The 22,317-nt window shown below is 37.8% G+C and overlaps 1 protein-coding gene across 1 annotated transcript in view; it reads left to right on the top strand.

Moving 5' to 3' along the window:
• The first annotated feature begins 834 nt into the window (after positions 1 to 834).
• LOC107566060 (myomesin-2-like) overlaps positions 835 to 22,317 on the top strand; it is a 47,952-nt gene continuing 26,469 nt past the window's right edge. The window contains exons 1-20 of the mRNA XM_016251434.1: positions 835 to 898; positions 2,041 to 2,150; positions 3,430 to 3,487; positions 3,718 to 3,872; positions 4,044 to 4,130; positions 5,699 to 5,787; positions 5,937 to 5,987; positions 6,079 to 6,243; positions 8,835 to 8,996; positions 9,170 to 9,311; positions 10,908 to 11,107; positions 11,192 to 11,245; positions 12,426 to 12,553; positions 13,477 to 13,660; positions 13,923 to 14,097; positions 15,352 to 15,473; positions 17,551 to 17,738; positions 17,847 to 17,973; positions 20,391 to 20,569; positions 20,698 to 20,812. Coding sequence (XP_016106920.1) covers positions 2,065 to 2,150; positions 3,430 to 3,487; positions 3,718 to 3,872; positions 4,044 to 4,130; positions 5,699 to 5,787; positions 5,937 to 5,987; positions 6,079 to 6,243; positions 8,835 to 8,996; positions 9,170 to 9,311; positions 10,908 to 11,107; positions 11,192 to 11,245; positions 12,426 to 12,553; positions 13,477 to 13,660; positions 13,923 to 14,097; positions 15,352 to 15,473; positions 17,551 to 17,738; positions 17,847 to 17,973; positions 20,391 to 20,569; positions 20,698 to 20,812 — 2,467 coding nt within the window. The 5' untranslated portion in view covers positions 835 to 898; positions 2,041 to 2,064. The remainder of the gene's footprint in view (positions 899 to 2,040; positions 2,151 to 3,429; positions 3,488 to 3,717; positions 3,873 to 4,043; positions 4,131 to 5,698; positions 5,788 to 5,936; positions 5,988 to 6,078; positions 6,244 to 8,834; positions 8,997 to 9,169; positions 9,312 to 10,907; positions 11,108 to 11,191; positions 11,246 to 12,425; positions 12,554 to 13,476; positions 13,661 to 13,922; positions 14,098 to 15,351; positions 15,474 to 17,550; positions 17,739 to 17,846; positions 17,974 to 20,390; positions 20,570 to 20,697; positions 20,813 to 22,317) is intronic.

The following is a 22,317-nucleotide window of genomic DNA, read 5'->3' on the forward strand; positions in this document are numbered from 1 at the left end:
CTTTTGCTTTCGCCTAGAAACACACAGCGTCTCCCTGACATGGCTGCTTCAACACTAACTGCGGTTACTGAAACCACGCCTTCTTTCTTTGCGTGCACATTTGGGTGGCATTACGCAAATATTTCCACATAGTGAGGTAGATATGTGGGGGCGTGTTAGAACGAGCCGTTTTAGGGGGGCGTGGCAGAGTCTTAACTTTTATAAAGAATATCTCTTTGGTTTTGAGACTCTAGTCTTTGCAACTTCAGGGATCTTATCTATGCACAATCAGCTTGTAACACTCCAAAGAGAAAGGAAAACTTGAAATCGCATCATATGACCCCTTTAAAGCACTGTTGTTATTTGTGTAATACCGTTGGGTGCCGCTACTTGCACAAAAAATTTATGTTTGTTCTTAGAAGATCACTTCAGTAGCACGCATTGTATCTAGATCATACATTTTTTCTCTCAAAACATTCTAAAATAAAAACAAAACTGTTGTTTAGCAATAACATAAATTAATAAATTAATTTTAAAAAATGTAAAATTATGGCCAGAGTGCATTTCATTAATTTCCCACTCATTCAAACCAATTAATATGTATTTACGTTAACACAATATTTCAATATTACAATTTCCATTCGACTCACCTTAAACTAAACTTTTGTTTTTTTCCCTCCCCCCCCCCTTTATAACTCATTCACTATCCAGTGTCAACTTAAAACGTCTGGTATCTTAATATCTGTGCGAAATGATGAGGGAAGAAAGTGTAAATGCTATATATAGTTTAATGCCCATCCATAAATGGGATGCGGGAGAGGCAACATTCCGCATGGGTATTTTGCTTTTCATCAGCTGGTCTCTCACAGGCGGGTAGAGGCTCATCTACCTCTGCATCGCGCTCTTGTATTCTCCAGGGGTGAGTATGTCTGGCCCTTTATTTCCACACTTTTCATCTGAAATTATAATGCAGAGTTGTCCTTGTGGAAATACAAAATCGTTCAGGCTGAAGGAACCTTTTGATCTTTACCTTACTTGAATGTTGATCTATCTCAAATGATGTTTGCTTGAGTGGGAGCTGCACTTGACTTTGAAGGCATTCATAAAAAGTTGCCATTTCAACCAGTTTCAGGGCATTGCGAATATGAGTGAACTGGACACACTTTGACATTGTTTTGTTTGTGGGAAATTTGTCTCTTAAAAGTGACCTGTTGGATGAAATAACCTTTGACATATTTATCTTCTTGATGCATTATGCAAAGTGATCAATTCATTTATTTTTACACGTCGTCTGCCAAATAGGCCTATGTTATTGAAAACTGTGCATAAATATTTCTATGTTTGATATGCACAGTGGATGCGATGTATGTGGGCTTCATATTTTTCAAAAAGAAAAGTGAGGAATATGTTCGTGTCCCTTTTCTTCACTTTGTATTGTAGCGTAATTCATTTTTCCATATTAGAAGCTAAACATTCATGAGAAGTTGGTTATCTTTCAATATTTCAGTACATTTACACAATAATAGCTTGTCCTTGTACTTACACTACACTCTAAAAAATGCTGGGTTAAATACAACCCAGTGCTGGGTAAAATAGGGACAACCCCAGCAATTGGGTTGTTTTGACCCAGCAGTTGGGTTACTACCCAGAAGGTTGGGTTAAACATTTAACCCAACCGCTGGGTCAAAACAGCCCAATTGCTGGGTTTGTCCCTATTTTACCCAGCACTGGGTTGTATTTAACCCAGCATTTTTTAGAGTGTATACAGTATAAATTGCCCTGGAATACTGTACCCATCTCCTTGGACTGTCCGATATCCCAACCCCCAACCTCTAATTTTAAACTGCCCTGAGGTTTGGCTTCCCTGTGGCCCAAAGCTCCAGAACGCCCCCTCCTCTTCATCTCCGCAAACAGGTCCTAACACCTAAATCATATCAGGAGTAGACCGCACTCAAATGCTCAATTTACTACAAACTGTCCCAAATAACGTCAATCACTGAAATAGGAAATTGAGAACAGTAATATGCATCTATCAATGAATGCATCATGTTTTTGTTCCAGGTTTTGTTCTTGGGGTTGCCCAATATGGCTGCAGTTGTTACCAGACACAAGCATTTCGGTCAAGAATACCTCAGTACTGAGTCTAAATATGTTGTTCGGGAATACTCCAGGTAAGCTGAAGAATTACAGCAGCTTAAATCAAGCAAGTTCAAGTTTTAATTGGCTAATCATGACGTTCACGGCAATACTAAAGCTACTTGTAATAAAACAGTAATATCATGTATAACATATAATAACATTGTTGGAGCTCTGCTAATTCACCATATTACCTACAGTAGATGATCCCTTCATGTCACTACTTTCCTCTGAGTAGCTGACATGAGATACTTTAGGAAGTTGACATGGCCTGCAGTGTGACACGCTATACTCCGTGTAAAACTCTTTTCTAATTATGCACGCGGCTTATGTGACCTCATATTAGTGAGAGAGTGACCACAGGCTACATTTATCACACTGCAGGACCATTTCAAATAAACTGAAAGGAAGGCAAAAAGTGATTAAAACGGTAAACAACTGAAAATAAATGGTGATCAGTTTTAGGGCCTGAAGTATATACTTTAACTTGACCAGTCATATTTAATGCACAGGACAGCAAATACCCAGATATTGCCTGGAAACAGTTTGCTTTCATTATTTTAGATACATTGATTAAGTTTGATAAGCTTTGTCATTAAATTGGTTGTTTAAGGATAAGAACGTGGTATGGTAATTGCATATAGTTATTATATATAGTTATTTTTGTTTATTAAAATTAATTAGATAACTTGCCCTAAAATGATCAAAATTAGTATATTTTAATATATCAGAAGAACAAAAGCAGATTTGTTTAAAGGACATTTTATGTTAGTGAAAATAATTCCACACCAAAGCAACATTGTGATGGTGGTAGTTATTGTTTGCCCTCTGAGGGGTCAAAAGGTCAATTATTATTATTATTTTTTAATTATAGGTTAAAACCTATAATAGCTATTCATGTGAATCATGGGTAAAGATTTTTCTTTTCTTTTTTAAGTTGTACTTGTTTCTTTCCACTGAAGACTGCCCTAAAAGGTGTTGCTTGAAATGCATGAGTTATGATATGCTTTTGTATGTTTGAATGCATGTCAAAATGAATAAACGGATTATTAACCTGAGATGACATGAAGCGTTGATGATTTCTGATGAATCCTGTTTCTCTCATGCTGTTTGTATAGAGTTATGCTTTGAGCCCACTGATATCATTTTATTATACACTCTTAGAAAAAAGGCAGTACCCTTTCAAAAGGTATTAATATGTACACTTTAGATACTAAAACATATTTTTTAAGTAGTAATATGTACTTTTAAAGGGGTACGAAGATGTATGAAATGATGTATGAAATGTATGAGTGTATGAAAATGTGTTTTCAGCTCTGCGGCTGAAGAGGTGAAATATCAATACCAAACACAGAAGAGAATCCAGGGAGTGGTAAAGCCCTTTAAACAATTATTCCTTTCCTTTTAAAAACTTCTTGACATGCAGCTGTTATAGTACTTTCATTAGCCAACATGTACTTTAATGTACTTTAAAGACATTTGCTGTTACCTGTAGTAGGCATCAAGGGTTAAATAGGACTGACTCTATGTTGGACATATATTTTTTCCACAGACTTTTTAATGATTCAGCAGCACAATGATTCGTTTATATCTTTTCATCAGGTGGAGAAGAAGATGCCTGAGAAATACATCCGTGAGGAGTCCATGATCAGGGGCCCCAAGTTTGTGGTTAGACTGAGGTCCCACACAGTGTATGAAAACAGTGCTATTAAACTTTTCTGCACTGTGGCGGGATATCCCACCCCACAAGTCAAATGGTGAGGCCTGCCATGCTGCACGCTAAGTTCAGTTCAGTTGCTCTCAAATCTCTTCTGAGGTCATGCAATGCACTTTGAAGTTGCAGTTTTTTTATTTTTTTTTTTATTTGTAACCATGTGTAAAGAAACTCTAAGAAGATTTATTGTTGTTATATGACAAATATTCTACAGGTTCAAGGATGATGTCATCTTGGACATTTCCTCTGGAAAGTACTTTGTGGAGAGCAATGCAGGATTCCATGCCCTCACCATCCTCAAGTAATTTGAACTTTTCTGTGCAATTGTTGGACTTTTTAGTGATGCAATGACAGAATGTGGTTTACTGATTATCTGTATTGAACGGAATGAGTGACAAACTCGGGTTGAGCGCTCATTACATGCTTACGTCCTAGTTATTAATTGGCCACAGAAATCAGGAAACTTAAAAAAAGAGACTTACAAGTTATTAAACTTTTGAAAAACTTTTGTCTTGCAGCAATCTAAAAACAAACAAAAAAATATAACATAAATCAAATGTGCATATAGATCATGTAGCTTATTTTAGATCCTGTAAGATTTTGCATTGTGACATAATTATATCTTGACCACTAGGTCAATCAAAAAAAATAATACAAAAAAAAAAGTAAATTCCCCCAAAATGTGTAATGCACCTGAATGTTGAATTTATTTATTTTCGCAATTTTCAGAGATTATTCTCTTTATTTTGTGCCTATACAATTAAATGTTTTATTTAAGTAATTATTATAATAAACTAGTTCAGAACAATGTAGCATTTTATTTAAATGAGCTAATTAAATTCAAGAAAGTACGACAAATACATAAACAATGTGCAAATAATTCACAATTAAAATAAGGCATCACATTTTTTTACAGTAATGAAATTAATAAAAATATGCTTACTTGTCCTAATACTGTCATACATTTGAATGATTCCAAAATATTCTTAATTTTCTCAATGCATTATCTTAAAACATTTTGCGATGCAGTTTGACCCCAAAGGACAAGCTCTTGATAAGTTTCATGACATTCACCCTCTAAAACACAATAAAATGTAACTAACAAGTGAATTTCCACAAAAGGAAGTCATGTCAATGGGATTGCATGTGAACTTTTCCAATTTAGTCCAGGGCCAGTCGGTGCGCCGCCCACGTCTTGAGCTCCTGTCAGCTGTTAATGTCAGAGTGCTGAGTTTGGTGTCATCTGACACTCCGGCGCCTTACAGAGAGATGACTTTCACTGCTGTCACCCTGTCAGTGCCACAAAAACTCACCCTGGCCCTTATGTCACATTCCTGACGGCTTCTTGCATTCAGAGCCCAAACCTCACAGGTGAAGTTTGGCTTTCCGCAATTCGTCTAAAAAGACTAATCCTTTCACTTTTTGACACACAGCCATTCTCCTCAAGGCCACAGGGGCCGGGGGAGAGGGCTCTAATATAGTACGGTCACTCTGAAGGTCACATTACAGTCGTCTCATTTTCTTGTCCCTTGCATCTCGTGTTTGCTATTCAAGCCTCAGAGCCTCACATGTTGAACACGTTTCGAAAACAGCCGCTAGTCTACATTAGCATTTAGTTTGGAGCAATTATCCTCTTGACATTAGAGCATTAGTTAACTGCCAATTTATCAATCATTATGGGGAAGCACTTTATGTGCTTTCCAAATGTCAATTAGGAAATGACTGTGGCGTATATCCAATCAAATAACAATCATAGTGATTATTTATTGACTGATTAATTAGTGGAGTGGGTGAAGTGGTGTTGCGATCCAGCCGTGTATTGATTGAAGTTGTAGACACCTGTGAATGAGTTATGCGTGTTTTTTGTAGGTGTGCAACTGATGACACTGCAATGTACACGGCTGTAGCCTCAAACTCGCATGGACAGGCTTCTTCCCAGGCCTCCATCATTGTGAAGAGTAAGACTTTTTCTCCTGTTTTCTGGAATCTAAGCTTATCTAAGCAAGATTTGCTGGAGAACCAAAAAAATGAACTATTAATTACCCAAATTTAGACAATGAATCCTTTCTTTACAAAGTCATTATATACTTTCTATGTTGACTTTTAGGGTGCAAAGAGGAAGAAAAGTCCACTCCTTATTCCTGGATGCCTTACCAGTGTAAGTGTGAAGGGCTCTATTCATTAAAGAGTGGATAAATTATATGATTTGAAAAGTCTTGAAAGAAAATAACTGTTTTGGTGTTTCTCAGATGCCATTTTACCTGAAATCAAGTATACGAAGATTAACATCACCTACACTGAGACGTTTGACGTGACTTTTGGAAAAGAAGGCGATAAGGTCACTTTGACCTGCAAGATGACCATTAACCCCAGCCTGGCTAACCTTCAGCCTGAGGCGTTGTGGTACAGAGATGGTAGGAATTGTCCATCAAAGGCCAAGACAAATAGTTTTGTGTGTGTGTGTGTGTAGTGCGGTTAATGTTAATGCTGCGGTTTTAAATTGATGTTCTTTTAATTCAGAGGTCATGCCGTGATGTTTCGATCTTCTGTTGGTCACACGGTTTCACGTGATATGAACTCGTAGGTCAGAGTTGGAATGCAGCAAAATGTGAAACAACTTCACATGTGTCACGCTTCCTACTGTGAGGAGCGAGGAACGAGGCTCTCGATGATAATACTTTATTTTCTTCACATGGAACAAGGAGGAAATGGGAAATGACGTTCAGACTCGTCAAATAAACATCGGGCAGACTACAAATTACATACAAGTCATAGCGAGGGAGTAAATCAAACACACCTGAATCAAATAAACAAACACAGGTGGAGACTAATGAATTCATAATGAAACAAAGATGACAGGAACATAACCAAATAAGGACAAACAGGAACATACACGTGACATTACTCTCCCCTCCCAGAAGGCGCGTCCCGCGCCGTAACAGTTACACCGGGGAGGGGGGACGGGCGCCCTGGAGGCTGGTGCAGGGCAGGAACAAGGTGGAGACAAGGAGGGCCTCCAGGGTGGATAAGGGAGCTCCGGGAGCCATGGCAGAGCAGGGGACTCAGGAGGCTATGGCGGATCCTCCGTGACCTTAGCCGGCTCAGCCACCACGGCCATGGGCATATGGCCCCTCCAAAAATGTTCTTGGGGAAAATTAGGAATTCTGAAGGGCACTCTGGAGGAGCGGGCACTTGAAGGCGCTCTGGAAGAACTGACTCTGGAGGGTGCTCTGGAGGTGCGGGGCTGGCTAACTCGGGGGAATCAGGAGACGAAGGAGGGCTGGATGGGACCAGTGGAGATGAAGCAGAACTTTCTGGAGCGGATTCTGGGGGGAGGATAGGAGCCAAGAACTCTGGAGGTAGCGCCATGTCCAAGAGCGCCGAGTCAGTGGCGGCCGACGGGCTTGACGTAGGAGAGGCCGGCAGGCTTGACGGCGAGCTGGTTCTGAATTCTCCAGACACCGGAGGATCCCTTCCCTCCAACTTAGTCCAGTGGTGTCTGGGAGGTCCACGGGGCGATGGTAATTAGCCCTGATCCAGAACAGAGAGTTGAGCGTCGCGTCGTCTAAAGCCGTGCTTGAGGCGATCCCGCAGAACTCCCACGCATACTCCACAAACGGGAGATCCAGGCGAGCTAGGGCGGCGAACTGAGCGGCAACTTCCATAGCCGCGGGGAGAAACTGGGAAAACAAAAAACTTTCAACAAATGAAAACAAAACGGGGAGAAGGGGCGCCGCTTACTATTTTGTTAGGTTTGGAATTCTGTCTAGGTCAAGTCTTCTGTCACGCTTCCTACTGTGAGGAGCGAGGAACGAGGAGACGGAAAGGAAAGGAACTCTCGATGATAATACTTTATTTTCTCCACATGGAACAAGGAACACACATGTAGGAAACGGGAAATGACGTTCAGACTCGACAAAGAAACATCGGGCAGACGACACATTAAATACAAGACATAACGAGGGAGTAAATCAAACACACCTGGATCAAATAAACAAACACAGGTGGAGACTAATGAACTCATAATGAAACAAAGATGACAGGAACATAGCCAAATAAGGACAAACAGGAACATACACGTGACAGCATGAGCTCGTGTTTCCGCTCTCCCGCACATTCACATGCGTATGAATGGAAGCCAATGGAACGAAAAGTGTAGTGTGACCGACCCTACAGAGATTTATACTAGCTGCTGAATATGAAATGAACGGTCATTTTTGTGCACCAAAAATTATGTGAAAAAGATGGACTTTTCAATTCCCTATTATCTATTAATTAGAAAACAGATGTCCCGCCCCAAATGCATATCATTGGTTGAGCTAGTGTTTTATGAAGGCTGCTTAAACAAACAGATTGCTATTCCATTTTATGCAGCTACTGACGCAGAAATTACGCATTTTGCCTATATGCAATAATGTATATACTGCAATAAAGTTAAAATGCTTTTCATTTAGCCATTAGAGTAGTTTCACATATGTGAGTATGACAGTGTTAAGAATCATAACTCTGATTTAATGAGTTATGTGTCATCACTCAAAAATGTTTATGGAAGTTCACAAAAAGTGGATGCTTTCTTGTATTAAAATATTTGAATAAAATGTATTTAGGTGATTATCACTATTTATTGTTATTTTAATATTTATTCTACATTTGTAATGCATTGTACTTCTTCAAATGCATAAATAATGCAATATAGTTAGTCTGAAATACATATCTTGCTGTATTTTACATGACTATTCAACCAATGACAGCTGCATTCATTTATTGTGACATTCACCCCATGTCATATATTAATTTTCGGGTTGTTCTGTAGGTGTGTGTTTTGCAGTCGAGTCATGCACAGAACAAAATGGCTTTTTATGTCCATTTGTATGACTCATTTCACTCTAATCTCATTTCCCGAATCATCAGATTACACTTTCCAGATCTGCAGTCTATTCTACAAAAGAAATAGTTTCATTTGCTCTCCTCTCATACCCCATGTTGTTTTTTCTGGGCCCTCCAGAGCATCACCTGAAAGAGTCCAGGTGGGTGAAAATAGAGTCTGGCGGAGGTGTTGCCAAGCTCACGCTTACTCAACTCGCTAAGGATGATGAGGGTCTTTACACCCTCCGCATGGTGACCAAGGGAGGCGATGCGGTCCACAGGGCTTACGTCTTCGTTGATGGTAAAGAGTTGTGAACTTTTCCAAGGCTTGTTGAAAATCTTATGTGATTTTTTTGCTGGCCTTTAAAGGTCTGGATTAGCATAATTCATCTCATATAGCGCATACATCTGTTTCGGAGTGATTCCCTCAGCGGATCAGTGATGTGTAGGAGTCATCATGTTTTGTCTTGGCAGATGGTCCACCTCCAGTTCCTCAAGCTCCCGGAGCCCCAATGGACATTAAGATCCATGATGCAAATAGAGATTATGTCATCGTGTCCTGGAAACCTCCTAACACCACCACTGAAGGCCCCATCGTTGGATACTTTGTTGACAGGTGACTGCGCTGACTAAGGTTTCTTCCCAGTGGGAGTTGTTTTATGGAATACATTTATGCAAGTTATTTGATACAGTTGCCTCAAGAAATATTTGGACACTTCACACTTTAAAATGTCTGAATGTCATGGCATTAGATAAGAAATGGTCAAATATCTGCTAGACATTTTTTTTTTCCCCTAGCTTAACTTTTTCTGAGCCAGGTTTTCAATTACCTCTAACAAACTGGTTTGTCACAATACTTTTATCTTGATTTTGTGAACTCAACATGAATTTTGCACTAGCTTAGCATGCAGCTTTTCATCGCAAAACTGTTCATCTTATCCACATACCACCTGCAATATAATCAGGTGCTAAATGCGCTAGAACAGCCTACTGAGAGTTTTTAAATTAAGTCACTCTCAGACTTTTCATTGCAAACCGGACTTCTTTCAATGCAAATGAGGATTATTATGGAATCTACCTGATTGACAAATGTTAACATAATGTGTCCAATGCAATTAACCTGCCACCCACAGAAACTAGTCGGTAAATGGAATCGAATGGGATGTTGGATATGATATTTTAGAGATTTTTATATGCAATATTTATTAGAAACCATTTAGGATATCAGGGTTTTTTACATACAGTACATCCCCTTCCGGAAATGAGTAAATTATACATACATACATTATTACATATCATGGAAATTACCTTTTAAGAAATACTGGTAAATCAGTTTTGGCAATTTTCCCAAGATGAGTTGTTGTAACATTACCGGCAAATTACTGTTTTGAAACTGCTGTTTATAGTAAGGGGCGTTCATAGAGAAATCATTCCACTTCTCTGCTTTTTAATCGTTTTACTATGCAAAAAGCACTAAACAGACGTCTTTGTCCATTGCGCCGTACTCTTGGCGTTTTCCGCATCTCACGCATGTGTGCAGTTTTTAAAAGTGCATCCTGAAACTCTGCATTACTTCCTTTCATCAGCCGGTGCACCATTTTTAATAGCAAAAATGTATGTTTGACAGGTCCCACCTATATTTGCCTTGTCGCAAATATCTGTTTGTGGGCCCAAAAAAGGATGCTGTCAATTCTCAGTTGCTTTCGCCCTATACTCTGTGTTTTGTTGTTTAAAAACGTCCTTTTATGCAGTGTTTGTATGCTATGTTTCTTTAAAATAAATTTGTGTTTTGTTGACTAAGACAAAGTGTGCTCAAAGCCTACAGTTTTAAGTGTGCTTTAAGTGTTACATTCAAGTTGCTTAATTGTAGGTTCTCTGTAATACAAAAGAAAGTTTTGTTGTCCCTTCCAATGAAGCTACTTAGAAAATTGCTTACCAATACATATTCTTTGCATTGGCTAATAGACGCTGTGATTAGTTTGTTCCCTGTCATTTCTAGCTGAAATGTACTCTAGTCGGACAGTAATCAGACTGTTAAGTGCATGCATGGATCTGCAATTACGTATGAATGCTCCTTAGCTCATATCATCTCCTCGGAATGCAAAAGTGGGAAATATCATCTCACAGCAGTGTGGAAGTAATGATAGGATAATTTTGATTACTGTCCATATTCATTGTTGTTCATGTTTTTTCTTTAACTCTTGTTGGGCAGATGTGAAGTTGGAACAGAGAACTGGGTGCAGTGTAACGATTCCCCTGCAAAGATCTGCAAATATCCCGTGCAGGGCCTGTTTGAGGGACACTCTTATTACTTTCGCGTACGTGCCGTCAACTCTCGCGGCATTGGCAGACCCTCCAGAATGTCTGAGCCCATTGCTTCTCTGGACCCTACAGAGTTTGAGAGACTTCATGGTGAGCAAAACTAAGTCCTCGTGAAGTTACATTTAGTGATCAACACTGTATGTGTTAATAATATACTGCTGTTTGTTTCAACAGCCACAAAACTCGGTGGAAGACTTGACGTTGTGACTTACTATGATGACCTTGAAGGTACTTTATAGTTGGATTTATTTACTGAAAAAATTGGTCAAATTTAAAAGTTTGATTTCAGTGCATGTTAAAACCATGGAAATGAATATAATCTTTAAAAATAATGGAAAAGTCATGGACATTTCTATAATAATAATAATAATAATAATAATAAAAAAATGGCAAGATATGGCAAGTTATAAAATATTTTATAGAGTATAAATTACTTTTTGTTTATGCAGTCTCTATAAAATTGTGTTTATTATATTATATTATATTAAACATTTTTATTTTAGCCGTACACAGTAATCAAAAACTGAATAAGCATGGAAATTATTTAGTCAAAACAAATATGAGCTTTAAATTTACTTCTGATATTAAACATGCACTAAGTAAAATAATGAGGTTTGCCTAAAAAGAATAGTACTTTTGAGCAGGGCTGTCAATTTAATCAAAATCACAAACAAAACTCCTTATTTATTATATATACATTCAAAATGCATTCATTTCTTGACAATCAATGCAGGATCACATGATCATTAGCCTAATGGCTAAATTACTACATTATAGTGATGATTGCATGTATATGGCTGCGGCCCAGTTGCTCACTACCGTAGGGTAAAAATGTCCATCCTTCAGTGCCCTTCAAGAGCTCAAAAATGACATCTGGAAATCCCCTTTACTGCATCCTTAAATATTGTGGGGTGGATCTGCCTTAAAATGTTCTTCCTTTTGTCACTCAGTCAAGTTTGTGTGTCTTTACATTGGTATTATGTATTAGACGACAGCAGCTGTCACTTAGTGCTCCCCCCCCCCCCCCCCCCCCCCCCCCCCTCCGATGCTTTTTGCTTTCAAAATTAGCAATAATTATCTAGCCTATAATTGGTTCTCTTCTGAGAGGTACTGATTAGTTTTTGATGAGAATTCCATCAGGAAGGGAACGCACAGACATCTGCGGTTCTTTTTCAAGTTGAAATGAACACATCAACCAGTGTCACCCATGTGCATGCATATGTGTATGTGTGTGTATATAGCAGCGGCAGAGATGATAATCACATATTAGTCCATGATATTAAACTTGATTTTAATTCTAGTGAAATTGCTAGGATATTTCCTAGTGTGTGTAAATGTGTGTGTATTGGTGTGTGGGTATGTGTTCAGGGTAGAAACTGTAATTCTGTTTGATGTGCTTTGCCTGCAGCCGAGGGAAAAGCTCCAGGACCTCCCTCTAAAGTCTGTGCTTCAGAGACGGACCGAACATATGTTGTGCTCAGTTGGGTCCCTCCAGTCTACCATAGCAAAGCCCCCATGTGGTATTGCATTGAGAAGGTTAGTTTCAGCTCACTGCCAGATGTTAACCCAGCCGAATAGTCACAAACTTTGTTTCAGCAGTTTACTTTTCTTCTTATGTCACCTTTTATCCATTAAGAAACACCTACAGTGTAAGAATGTTTAAGAAGAATATTTTTTAAATTAGTTTTTGTTTTGCACAGCCCACAGGAACAATCTATTTCTCAGAAGTTAATCTTTCATAGCTTAGAGATAGCTCATATTGTTGTTTTAATTATATATTTTAAAACAAAATTATGTTTAACAATGCCATTTTTTGTTTCATTCCAATAACCCATTTTTATTTATTTTTTATTATTTCAGTTTTTTGACACAATAATAACTAAATATTACACTACAAGCATATTATTATTATTATTAGTAGTAGTAGTAGTAGTAGTAGTAGCATTATATTAATGCAATAATAAAAATAATAGTCATGCAAAGTTGTGTGCTGTTCCAAAGGGTTGCAAATTTATTTTTGTATTTGTTTTCAGTTGTTTAATTGTTAAGCATCAATTTCTACAAGTTTTTTGACTTATTAATAAGAATAGCTGAAAGGTTAATTAATTATGCAAACAAAGCATTAAAAAAGTTAATTTTCTGTCATTTTATTTAATATGTTGTCCCAATATTAAATGAACGGAGTTCTCAGTTATTTCAGTTATCAGTTGTCTCAGACGTTCCTTCTAAAAATGAAATGTGGTGTGTTTGCAGACTTTGTGGTTGTGGCAAATCCATTGTCAGTCTTTGGCTCTGTTTTAATATTTATTTAATTAATTTAATAACTTTCAGCTGAGACAGCTGTGACTTTTTTTTTTTAACTTTTTTTCTGTGAGAGGTTAAAGCGATCAGTCATAATTTCCCACACAATACATATATTTGTGTAATAGTGTGTTTTTATTAACTCTGGACTTTTATAGCTTCAAGTTGGAGCTGGATCCTGGCAGAGAGTGAACACTAAAGTACCCATCAGATCTCCTCGCTATGCCGTCTTCGACCTACTAGAGGGAAAGGACTATCAGTTCCGTGTGCTATCATCTAACATGTATGGCGTCAGCGAGCCTTCCGAGCCCTCCAGTACTGTAACAACCCTGCAACTGAAGGGTAAATGCCCTGAAAAGGCATGTCACAGAAAGGCCAATGTGCCTATGATGTATTTCACTTAAGATATTGACATGTTGAAATGCATATGAAATGGCATATAGATCTTCGAAGTTTGCTCTGACTTTGATGTTGTCATTAAGGCAGTAATGATTTTTTATCTGCCTTTCTGTAGTGGAACTAATTCATCCATGATAGGTCATCAAGGGATTGATTGGGCTGGTTGGTCAAACCACCCCTGAAATTAAATTCTGTGTTCATTCAGGTGTGCCCTCGGCTCCTGGACAAGTCGTTGCAACCAGAGAGACAGACACTTCTGTTCTAATCCAGTGGGCGCCTCCAAAGGATCCCAATAACCTGATTGGATATTACATTGATTCTTGTGTGAAAGGATCTAAAGACTGGACCTCTGCCAATCACAAGCCCCATAAGCAGACCAGGTATGAGCTTGGTCTAGGTTAAATGATTTGAGGCACTTCCCATGAAAGCATCTGAAAATCAGGTCAGTTAAGTTAAGTTAAGTTAAGTTAAGTTAAGTTAAGTTAAGTTAAGATAAGATAAGATAAGATAAGATAAGATAAGATAAGATAAGATAAGATAAGATAAGATGCCCAGGAATCAAAAGTGCAGGGGAGCAAGCCATTCTCATTCCCAGGCATCAAAAACTGAAGGAAAAACGGGTCAAACACCTTGTGAGTCAATAAAGATGCAAAAGATACCCCTAAGTGCCACTATATTGATGAACTAAGAACTAAATTGTTTTCAGCTTTGTTGGGGAAAGTTACTTTTAAAAGTAACGCATTACAGTACTGCTTTACTCCCTAAAAATGTAACTAATTGTGTTACTTAGTTACTTTTTATGAAAAGTAATGTGTTACGCTACTTTCGTTTTACGTTTTCTCATCTGGGCTGGGCTTGCTTGTTTGTTTTTAATATAAAAAGTTCTAATTTTAGCAAATGTAAAAGTCCTTAAAAGTGAAACGAATAAGCCTCAGGCTGAAGGAAATGTAACTTCACGTCTGTACAGTAGAGGGCACAGCACAAACAGACCTTTCAGTTGTTCTGCCACTCTGGACTGCATGAGGAATATGACGCAGGAGAAGAAAGTCCAGCACTCTTCAGCGATTAAAAAAAAAAAAATGAAACAAATGTCATGTTTTTCAGTCACACTTTATTTTAAGGTCCAATTCTCACTATTAACAAACCATTATTTGAATTTTGCCTCAATAAACTTCTAATTTGCTGCTTGTTAATAGTTAGTAAGGTAGTTGTTAAGTTTAGGTATTGGGTAGGATTAGGGGTGTAGAATATGGTCATGTAGAATTAATGCTTTATAAGTACTAATGGTAACACTTTACAATAAGGTTCATTAGTTAACAGTAATTAACTGTATTAGCATGAACAATAGTTCTACAGCATTTATTGATCTTAGTTAATGCTAATTTCAACATTTACTAATACAATATAATGGCACAGACATAAATAAATGGAAAGTGCCATAAAGTGCATGATATGGTAATTGGCAAAAACAAAAGCAAAATGTGATCACAAATTTCAACATGAAATGCCACTGGAAAACCAGAAAGCTTACATCAGCAGTTTGTGTTGCTGACAAGTTTTTTCTGAGGATGCTATTCCCTAAATAATGAAATAGAAACTTCCTCTTTCACTGCCTCATTACTGTGTTCTCACAGGTTTGTTGTGCACGGACTGACCACGGGTGAGACGTATGTCTTCCGCGTTCAAGCCATCAATGAGCTGGGCCTCAGCGACGAATCCCAGGAATCGGCCCCTCTTTCTGTGAGAGCGGCTCTTAGTAAGTCTGCCTCTCACAACCCAGTCTCCTTTGATATTCCATCAAGAAACCATTTATTTTGATCCCTTTCCTTTTGCCAAACACATTCAAAAGCTGTTTTTTCAGCAGGATGTGTTTGTTATTGATAAACCCATGGTGTAGTAAATGACGAAAAGAAAGGCACGCACCAGAAATGGCCCCAAGACCTATTTTTAATGACTTTACAACAGGTTGGAACAGGTCTTTATTTATCTTTATTCATAGGCAGTGCTCAGGAAAGTTGCCACACACTCACAGCAGAAAAGATTAATTTTAGACATCAAACGTTTCTTTAGTATACAGTAGAGCAGAGTGGTGAAATGTTTCAGCCAGTAGAGATTCTGCTATAGCGTTTATTAAAGCAAGAAACCATAAGAGAATGTGTTACAGTAATTTTACCAAGGATAATGCACACACACATACAGTGGGTACGGAAAGTATTCAGACCCCCTTAAGACTATATAAGATATATGCTCATACCACCCACGCCTAGTATTTTTTATTTCCCTTAAACCTTGTACCATTTGCTAAATTGGTTTAATAATTTATACCAAATGAGTCAGAATGTTTTTTTCTTTCCGTATCTCTGTGGGACACTCAGTCAACAAGTATAAATGATTTCAGCCAGCAGACCATTACATTTTTACAGACCTGGATGATTTGTAGAGCTGTTTGCTTTGTGACTCTTTAGCTTTAGCTAACAGCAATCCTCTGTTTGGACTCAGGGGGACAATTCCATACTCGGAGTACAGTTTAACAAAACATTTAACTGAAGATGAAACTTTTTTGTCCCAAGAGTGCAGGCCTGTCTATAGTAAAGAGACAGTCAAAACAGTGATCAGGAAATTAAATTAGATGATTTCTTTGATGAATTTATTAGATGGAATTAAGCAGCTGTGATGTAGTATAACTCATGTCATACCATTTTTTGCTATGGACATTATCGGTACCTTGTGTGGCTTGAGGAGAGTGTTTCATTTACAGTATTTACCAGTCAAAAACAGGCAAAAAAACACGTAGACTTACATTGGTCCAAGGATTATCAGGGACCATAATATGAACCTTTTGAACTGCACCAATAGGCACCTAGCAACTATCCCGAACACCCTAGAAACTGCCTGAAATTCTCTCATAACACCCTAGCATTTTGATAGCAAGTTTTGTATGGTTGTAACAACCACAACCATTTTCAGAAAATGCAGGCTTTGTTCAAAAACCCAGTGAGCTGCTTGCATAGCCATTATTATCATAGCTTCACTTCTGACATGGAGACAGTCTGCATGATTGTGCTGCTTTCAAAGATATTTTGGCCAGTTGTAAGGTAGCGTGGTATCCTTGTATAGAATGCAATCCCATAATGCTTTGAAGTCTGATGGCTTAGAAATTGATTAGAAATATAATTATTTAATTATCAAAAAATATTACTAAATGTAGTTCAGTCTAATTAAAAAGAAACTATTTTATTAATAAACTCTCTATTTATACTACCATTCACAAGTTTGGGATCTGTAATATTTCTTTAATGTTTTCAAAAGAAGTCTCTTTTGTCTGCATTTATTTGATAAATAATACAGTAAAAACATATATTTTAAAATACAATTTATTCCTGAGATGGCAAATCTGAATTTTAAGCAGCCTTTACACTCGTCTTTTCTTTTACATGATCGTTCAGAAATGATTCTAATACTGTATGCTGATTTGTTGCTCAAAAATATTTCTTATTATTATCAATGCTGAAAACATTTTGTGGAAACCGTGATACACATTTTCAGATTTTTTGCTGAGTAGAAAGTTCAAAGGAACAGCATTTATTTGAAATAGAAATATCACTTTTGATCAATTTAATGCATCTTTGCTGGATAAAAGTATATATATATATATATATATATATACAATGTGTTACATTAAAGATGCATTCCACCCTCCTATATTCCACCTCCAGACACTGATTTTCTCTCAGAAATGTGCATATTATAAGCCAGAGGTGAGGCATGTTCCTCTCAGTCCAAGACACTGAGTAATGGGGAGGACCAGTTAAAACAATCTGTCTTCTCCACAGAGCTGCCCTCTTCCCCTTATGACATCTCTCTTCTCTACTGTGATGGGGAATCCATGGTGCTCAACTGGAAGCTGCCCATCCATTCTGGAGGAGCAGAGGTCACTGATTATTACATTGACAAATGCAATGTGGCCAAGAAGACATGGAAGGAGGTCAACATCCCATCCATTAAGGAAAGACTGCACAAGGTGGCCATGTATTGCAGCATCCTGTGCATGTTATTGTTACATCGGCTTATATTGATTGATTTATAATATGCATAACATAATTACTAAGATGAACTGTTCCTTCTTAAGACTGGAGGTCTGACAGCTGGGTCAGTGTACCAGTTTAGGGTCTATGGAGCTAATTTGATTGGACTGGGTGATGCCTCGACCCCTAGCGCTCCCTTCAGATGTGAGGCTTGGACCATGCCTGAGCCAGGTAATGCGACATGTGCACATAGTTTTACTTCTAAAATTCTATCATTATTTACTAATTTTCATGTCGTTTAAAACCTGTGTGCTGCTACTTGTTCTGTGCAACACAAAAGGAGAAGGTTTGTTTTACATTTTATTTACAAATGTTTTCCTTAAAAAAAAAGAAAAAAGAAAATGTAGAATAAGCTGGAAATTACCCTGCTGTAATGTAACTCCACACATATATATACTGTATATATATATATATCTGATCTGACAGTTGTCCAGAAGACAATCATTGACACCCTTCACAAGGAGGGTAAGCCACAAACATTCATTGCCAAAGAAGCTGGCTGTTCACAGAGTGCTGTATCCAAGCATGTTAACAGAAAGTTGAGTGGAAGGGAAAAGTGTGGAAGAAAAAGATGCACAACAAACCAAGGGAACTGCAGCCTTTTGAGGATTGAAAAGAATTTGAGTGAACTTCACAAGGAATGGACTGAGGCTGGGGTCAAGGCATCAAGAGCCATTAATGAGGAAAAAAAATTAACTTAAATGATTTTAGCAAATGGCTGCAATATAACAAAGAGTGAAAATTTTAAGGGGGTCTGAATACTTTCCGTACCCACTGTATATATATTTATTTATTTTTTTCGCTGGAAAACTATGGCATTTTTGCTTTTTCAACAAAATGTCTATGTTAACCAGCTATTACCTGGTGAGCAGAACTGGTGACACTTTACAATAAGGTTTGTTAACATTAGTTCACTGCCTTAGTTAACATGATCTAACAATGAAAAATAATTCTAACACATTTATTATTCTTAGTTTATGTTAATTTCAACATTAATTGAATGGACTTGAACTAACATAAACTAGCAATGAATATTTGTATTTTATTAACTAACATTAAGAAAGATTAATACATATTTTAACAAATGTATTGCTCATTGTTAGTTAATGTTAGTTAATGAATTAACTAATGTCAGCTATGGAACCATATTGTTAAGTTTTACAGGAGAAGCAGCAGAATTTTAATCAACAGTGTAGATTACATCACAGAAAGCCAAATGATTAAGTTTCCAAGGCATAACAAAGGATGTACAAGATCAATAAATGTAAGATTTTCATTGGCAATGCAGCACTGGCCCGAAAGGGCAACTGACAATTCTGCAAACTGGCACAAAACTCTTTCATATTGGTCCCGGGCCAGGGGGCCATCCTTATTCTTGAGCCCTGTCACTGAAAATCTTCCCTCCGCTGCAGCTCTGGAATCTTATTCTCCATTCCACATATTTGAAGTAACACGCTCAATAACTAATGGTCTTTTGACAGCACATTGTTACACCATAGAGAATCTGCATGCAAATAGACAACACATCTTTGGCATGTTTCTTTCATATGGCAGTCAATGACGATATTTTCTTTGATTTTATTTGTACTTTTTTTGCCTCAATTTAGTTTTAGTTGTATTTATGTTTATTTTTATTTTTACTTTTTTGCCTCATATTAGTTAACTCAATTAATTAATATTGCTGGAAAAGAGCTCTTTTAAGATTCTCCATAGTTATATCTCTTTATTTCCACAGAAAAAAATAAGTCATACATGTTTGGCATAATATGAATATGCTGCATTTTGGTGATTATGTGCTGCCCTAAGAACACTTTAGAGGAAGTAAAAGTCGTATGTGTGCAAAACACACTCATGCATGAGACTTCCAACCCACAACGCTTGGCAAACATTACGTTGGTACTTGTTGTTTAGCAGATTTACAGTTTTCTTATTAGAGGCACAAATTCTCTGCAGCAAGATTTCTTGTTTGCATGGTTAAAAACCTTGTTAAAGTCTACAAAGGGAATATGAGCTCTCTATAGCTCTCTTTTGGCTATATATTGACCCTACAGGGTTCCAACCTGCAACCACCATGCTGCCAGCCACCACTGCACTATATCACAATCATTACAAAATGAAGTATTAATAGTATAATAATACATGTTTCAAAACATGCACTTACTTGGTTTCAAGTGAACCGAGTAAAATGATCAATAGCTGTTTTCACACAAAGAGCTGTTGTTTGAGACACATTTTCGAGACACTCTTTCCCTCTCGACATTCGTGTATTGAACAGTCAAGACCAGACAAGAAATACAGAAGACCAATAGACGTGATGGAAGCTGTGTAGAATATGTTCCAGTTATGTTTTACCCTAAAATCAAAGAAATTATATTTCAGATGGAAATCAGATGTAAAACATCCAGATTAATTACAGTGCTGAGAATATGGGTGATTAAGTTACGTGAAACTAAAGTCACTTTTTTCCCCCGTTTTAGGTTGAAATGTCACGTGGACATGTTTTCATGAGATTCACCCAAATAGATATTAAACATGATTGAAAGCATGAAGAACTGGAGCATTGATTTCCTCATCTTTGGCTTTGGTAGGTCCAACCTATGACGTGACCTTCACTGAAGTAAGGGATGATTCGGTGGTGGTGGAGTGGAAGGCTTCTGTCTACAGCGGCGCCAGTGCCATCACTGGATTCTTTGTTGAGAAATCCAAGCAAGGCTCTAATACCTGGAGCAAAGTCAGCGAAAGTTCAGTCAACCACTGCTATCTCAAGGTATCGATTTGTGCTGTCAAACTCACATTCTCAGATATTTTGTACCATTACTCCAGCTAGACATGGAAGTATGAATACTGGTGTGTTTCTCTATGGCTATATCAAACGTATTGTTTGAATTTTTGCAGGTCAAGGGTCTAGAGACAGCCGAGTCTTATGTATTCCGTGTGCAGGCAGAGAATGCCCAGGGCATTGGTGTTGCTTCAACCCCCTCTGACCCTGTGTGCATCAAGGCACTGCCAGGTAAACCAGTACTGTAGAGCGGACAGCTTAAAGTCCCCATGAAATAAAAATGAAAGTTTTTTGGGTGTTAGTATCAATATGTTAGTCTTAAAGGGGTCATACGATGCGATTTCAAGTTTTCCTTTCTCTTTGGACTGTTACAAGCTGTTTGTACATAGATAAAATCCCTGAAGTTGCAAAGACTAAAGTCTCAAAACCAAAGAGATATTCTTTATCAAAGTTAAGACTCTGCCACGCCCCCCTAAAATGGCTCGGCTTCTCAAAGAAAGAAGGCGTGGTTTCAGTAACTGCAGTTAGAGTTGAAGCAGTCATGTCAGGGAGATGCTGTGTGTTTCTAGGTGAAAGCAAAAGCACTTTATTTGGCCTTCCGAAAGTAGATGCATTTAGGAATCTTTAAGATTACTTACAACAGAACAGCAATGCATTTTATGGACGACCGTTTCGTGAACCTAGGAGAGGGTTATCTATAACATGTGCCCCCTCCAAGTTTGTCTAATTTCACTCGCGTCCCCCCAACGTCCAACACCCCCCGTATTGCTGTAGTCACACCGAATTACTTTATTAACATTAACATAAAAGCAAATATCTATTAAAGCAGCAAACAGTTTTTCTTTTGCTCTTTTTGATTAACATTATTTACATAAGAAATGCACGGATCCATTATACTGATGTACATTTGATATTTTCTTTACTGTTTACATTCACTTAAAACAACCGACTGTGCTTACAAGGATACTTGTCAAGACAGCCATTGGTATTCACCTGCTGTCTGAGAAGGCTATCTGTTTGTGCACTTCAGACATGTGCGCGGTGCGCATAGAAACGCTTTATCACAGCGCATGCGTACAGCATTGAGATGTCTTGGGCTTGAATGGCTTAAAATTACTTTAATGTTTAAACTGACAAGACTTAAAACACGTGCGAATGAAAAACTTTCTCGAGGAAGCAGCACTGGCCTAATCGTAAAGATAGTTTTGAGGGGCTAAGGTGACAGATAGGGGGGCTGAAGCCCACCTAAAAAGGGTTTAGAACCGCCTGCGTAATTAGACTGAAACATAAATATATAACCAGTTTACCCAATTCAATGTGACGGCTGAACCTGTTTCTGAGATAACAACATGCCAGTCCGTGGTTGGATTTCCGACACGGCTAATCGTAAATCATCTTACACTGTCAATAAGCGTGACCAGGGTTGCCAGGTTTTCACAGCAAAACCCGCCTAATTGCTACTCAAAACTAGCCCAAAACTACCAAATGCGGCAAGTGTTAAAGTAGCCCAATTGGCTACTTTAAAACGCTATTGGCTATTTTAAAAAGGGGCGGGGCTTCTTGATATGTCCCGCCCTGTCTTCCTGATTTAGTTAAAATGACGTCAACACATAGAATAACGCTGCGTGTTTCTAAGCATTTCAGGGGACCTTTAATGAAATACTTGTATATATATATATATATATATATATATATATATATATATATATATATATATATATATATATATATATATA

This window comes from Sinocyclocheilus grahami, unplaced genomic scaffold, assembly GCF_001515645.1.
Source record: "Sinocyclocheilus grahami isolate Dianchi unplaced genomic scaffold, SAMN03320097.WGS_v1.1 scaffold1043.1, whole genome shotgun sequence".
Taxonomy (NCBI): Eukaryota; Metazoa; Chordata; class Actinopteri; order Cypriniformes; family Cyprinidae; genus Sinocyclocheilus; species Sinocyclocheilus grahami.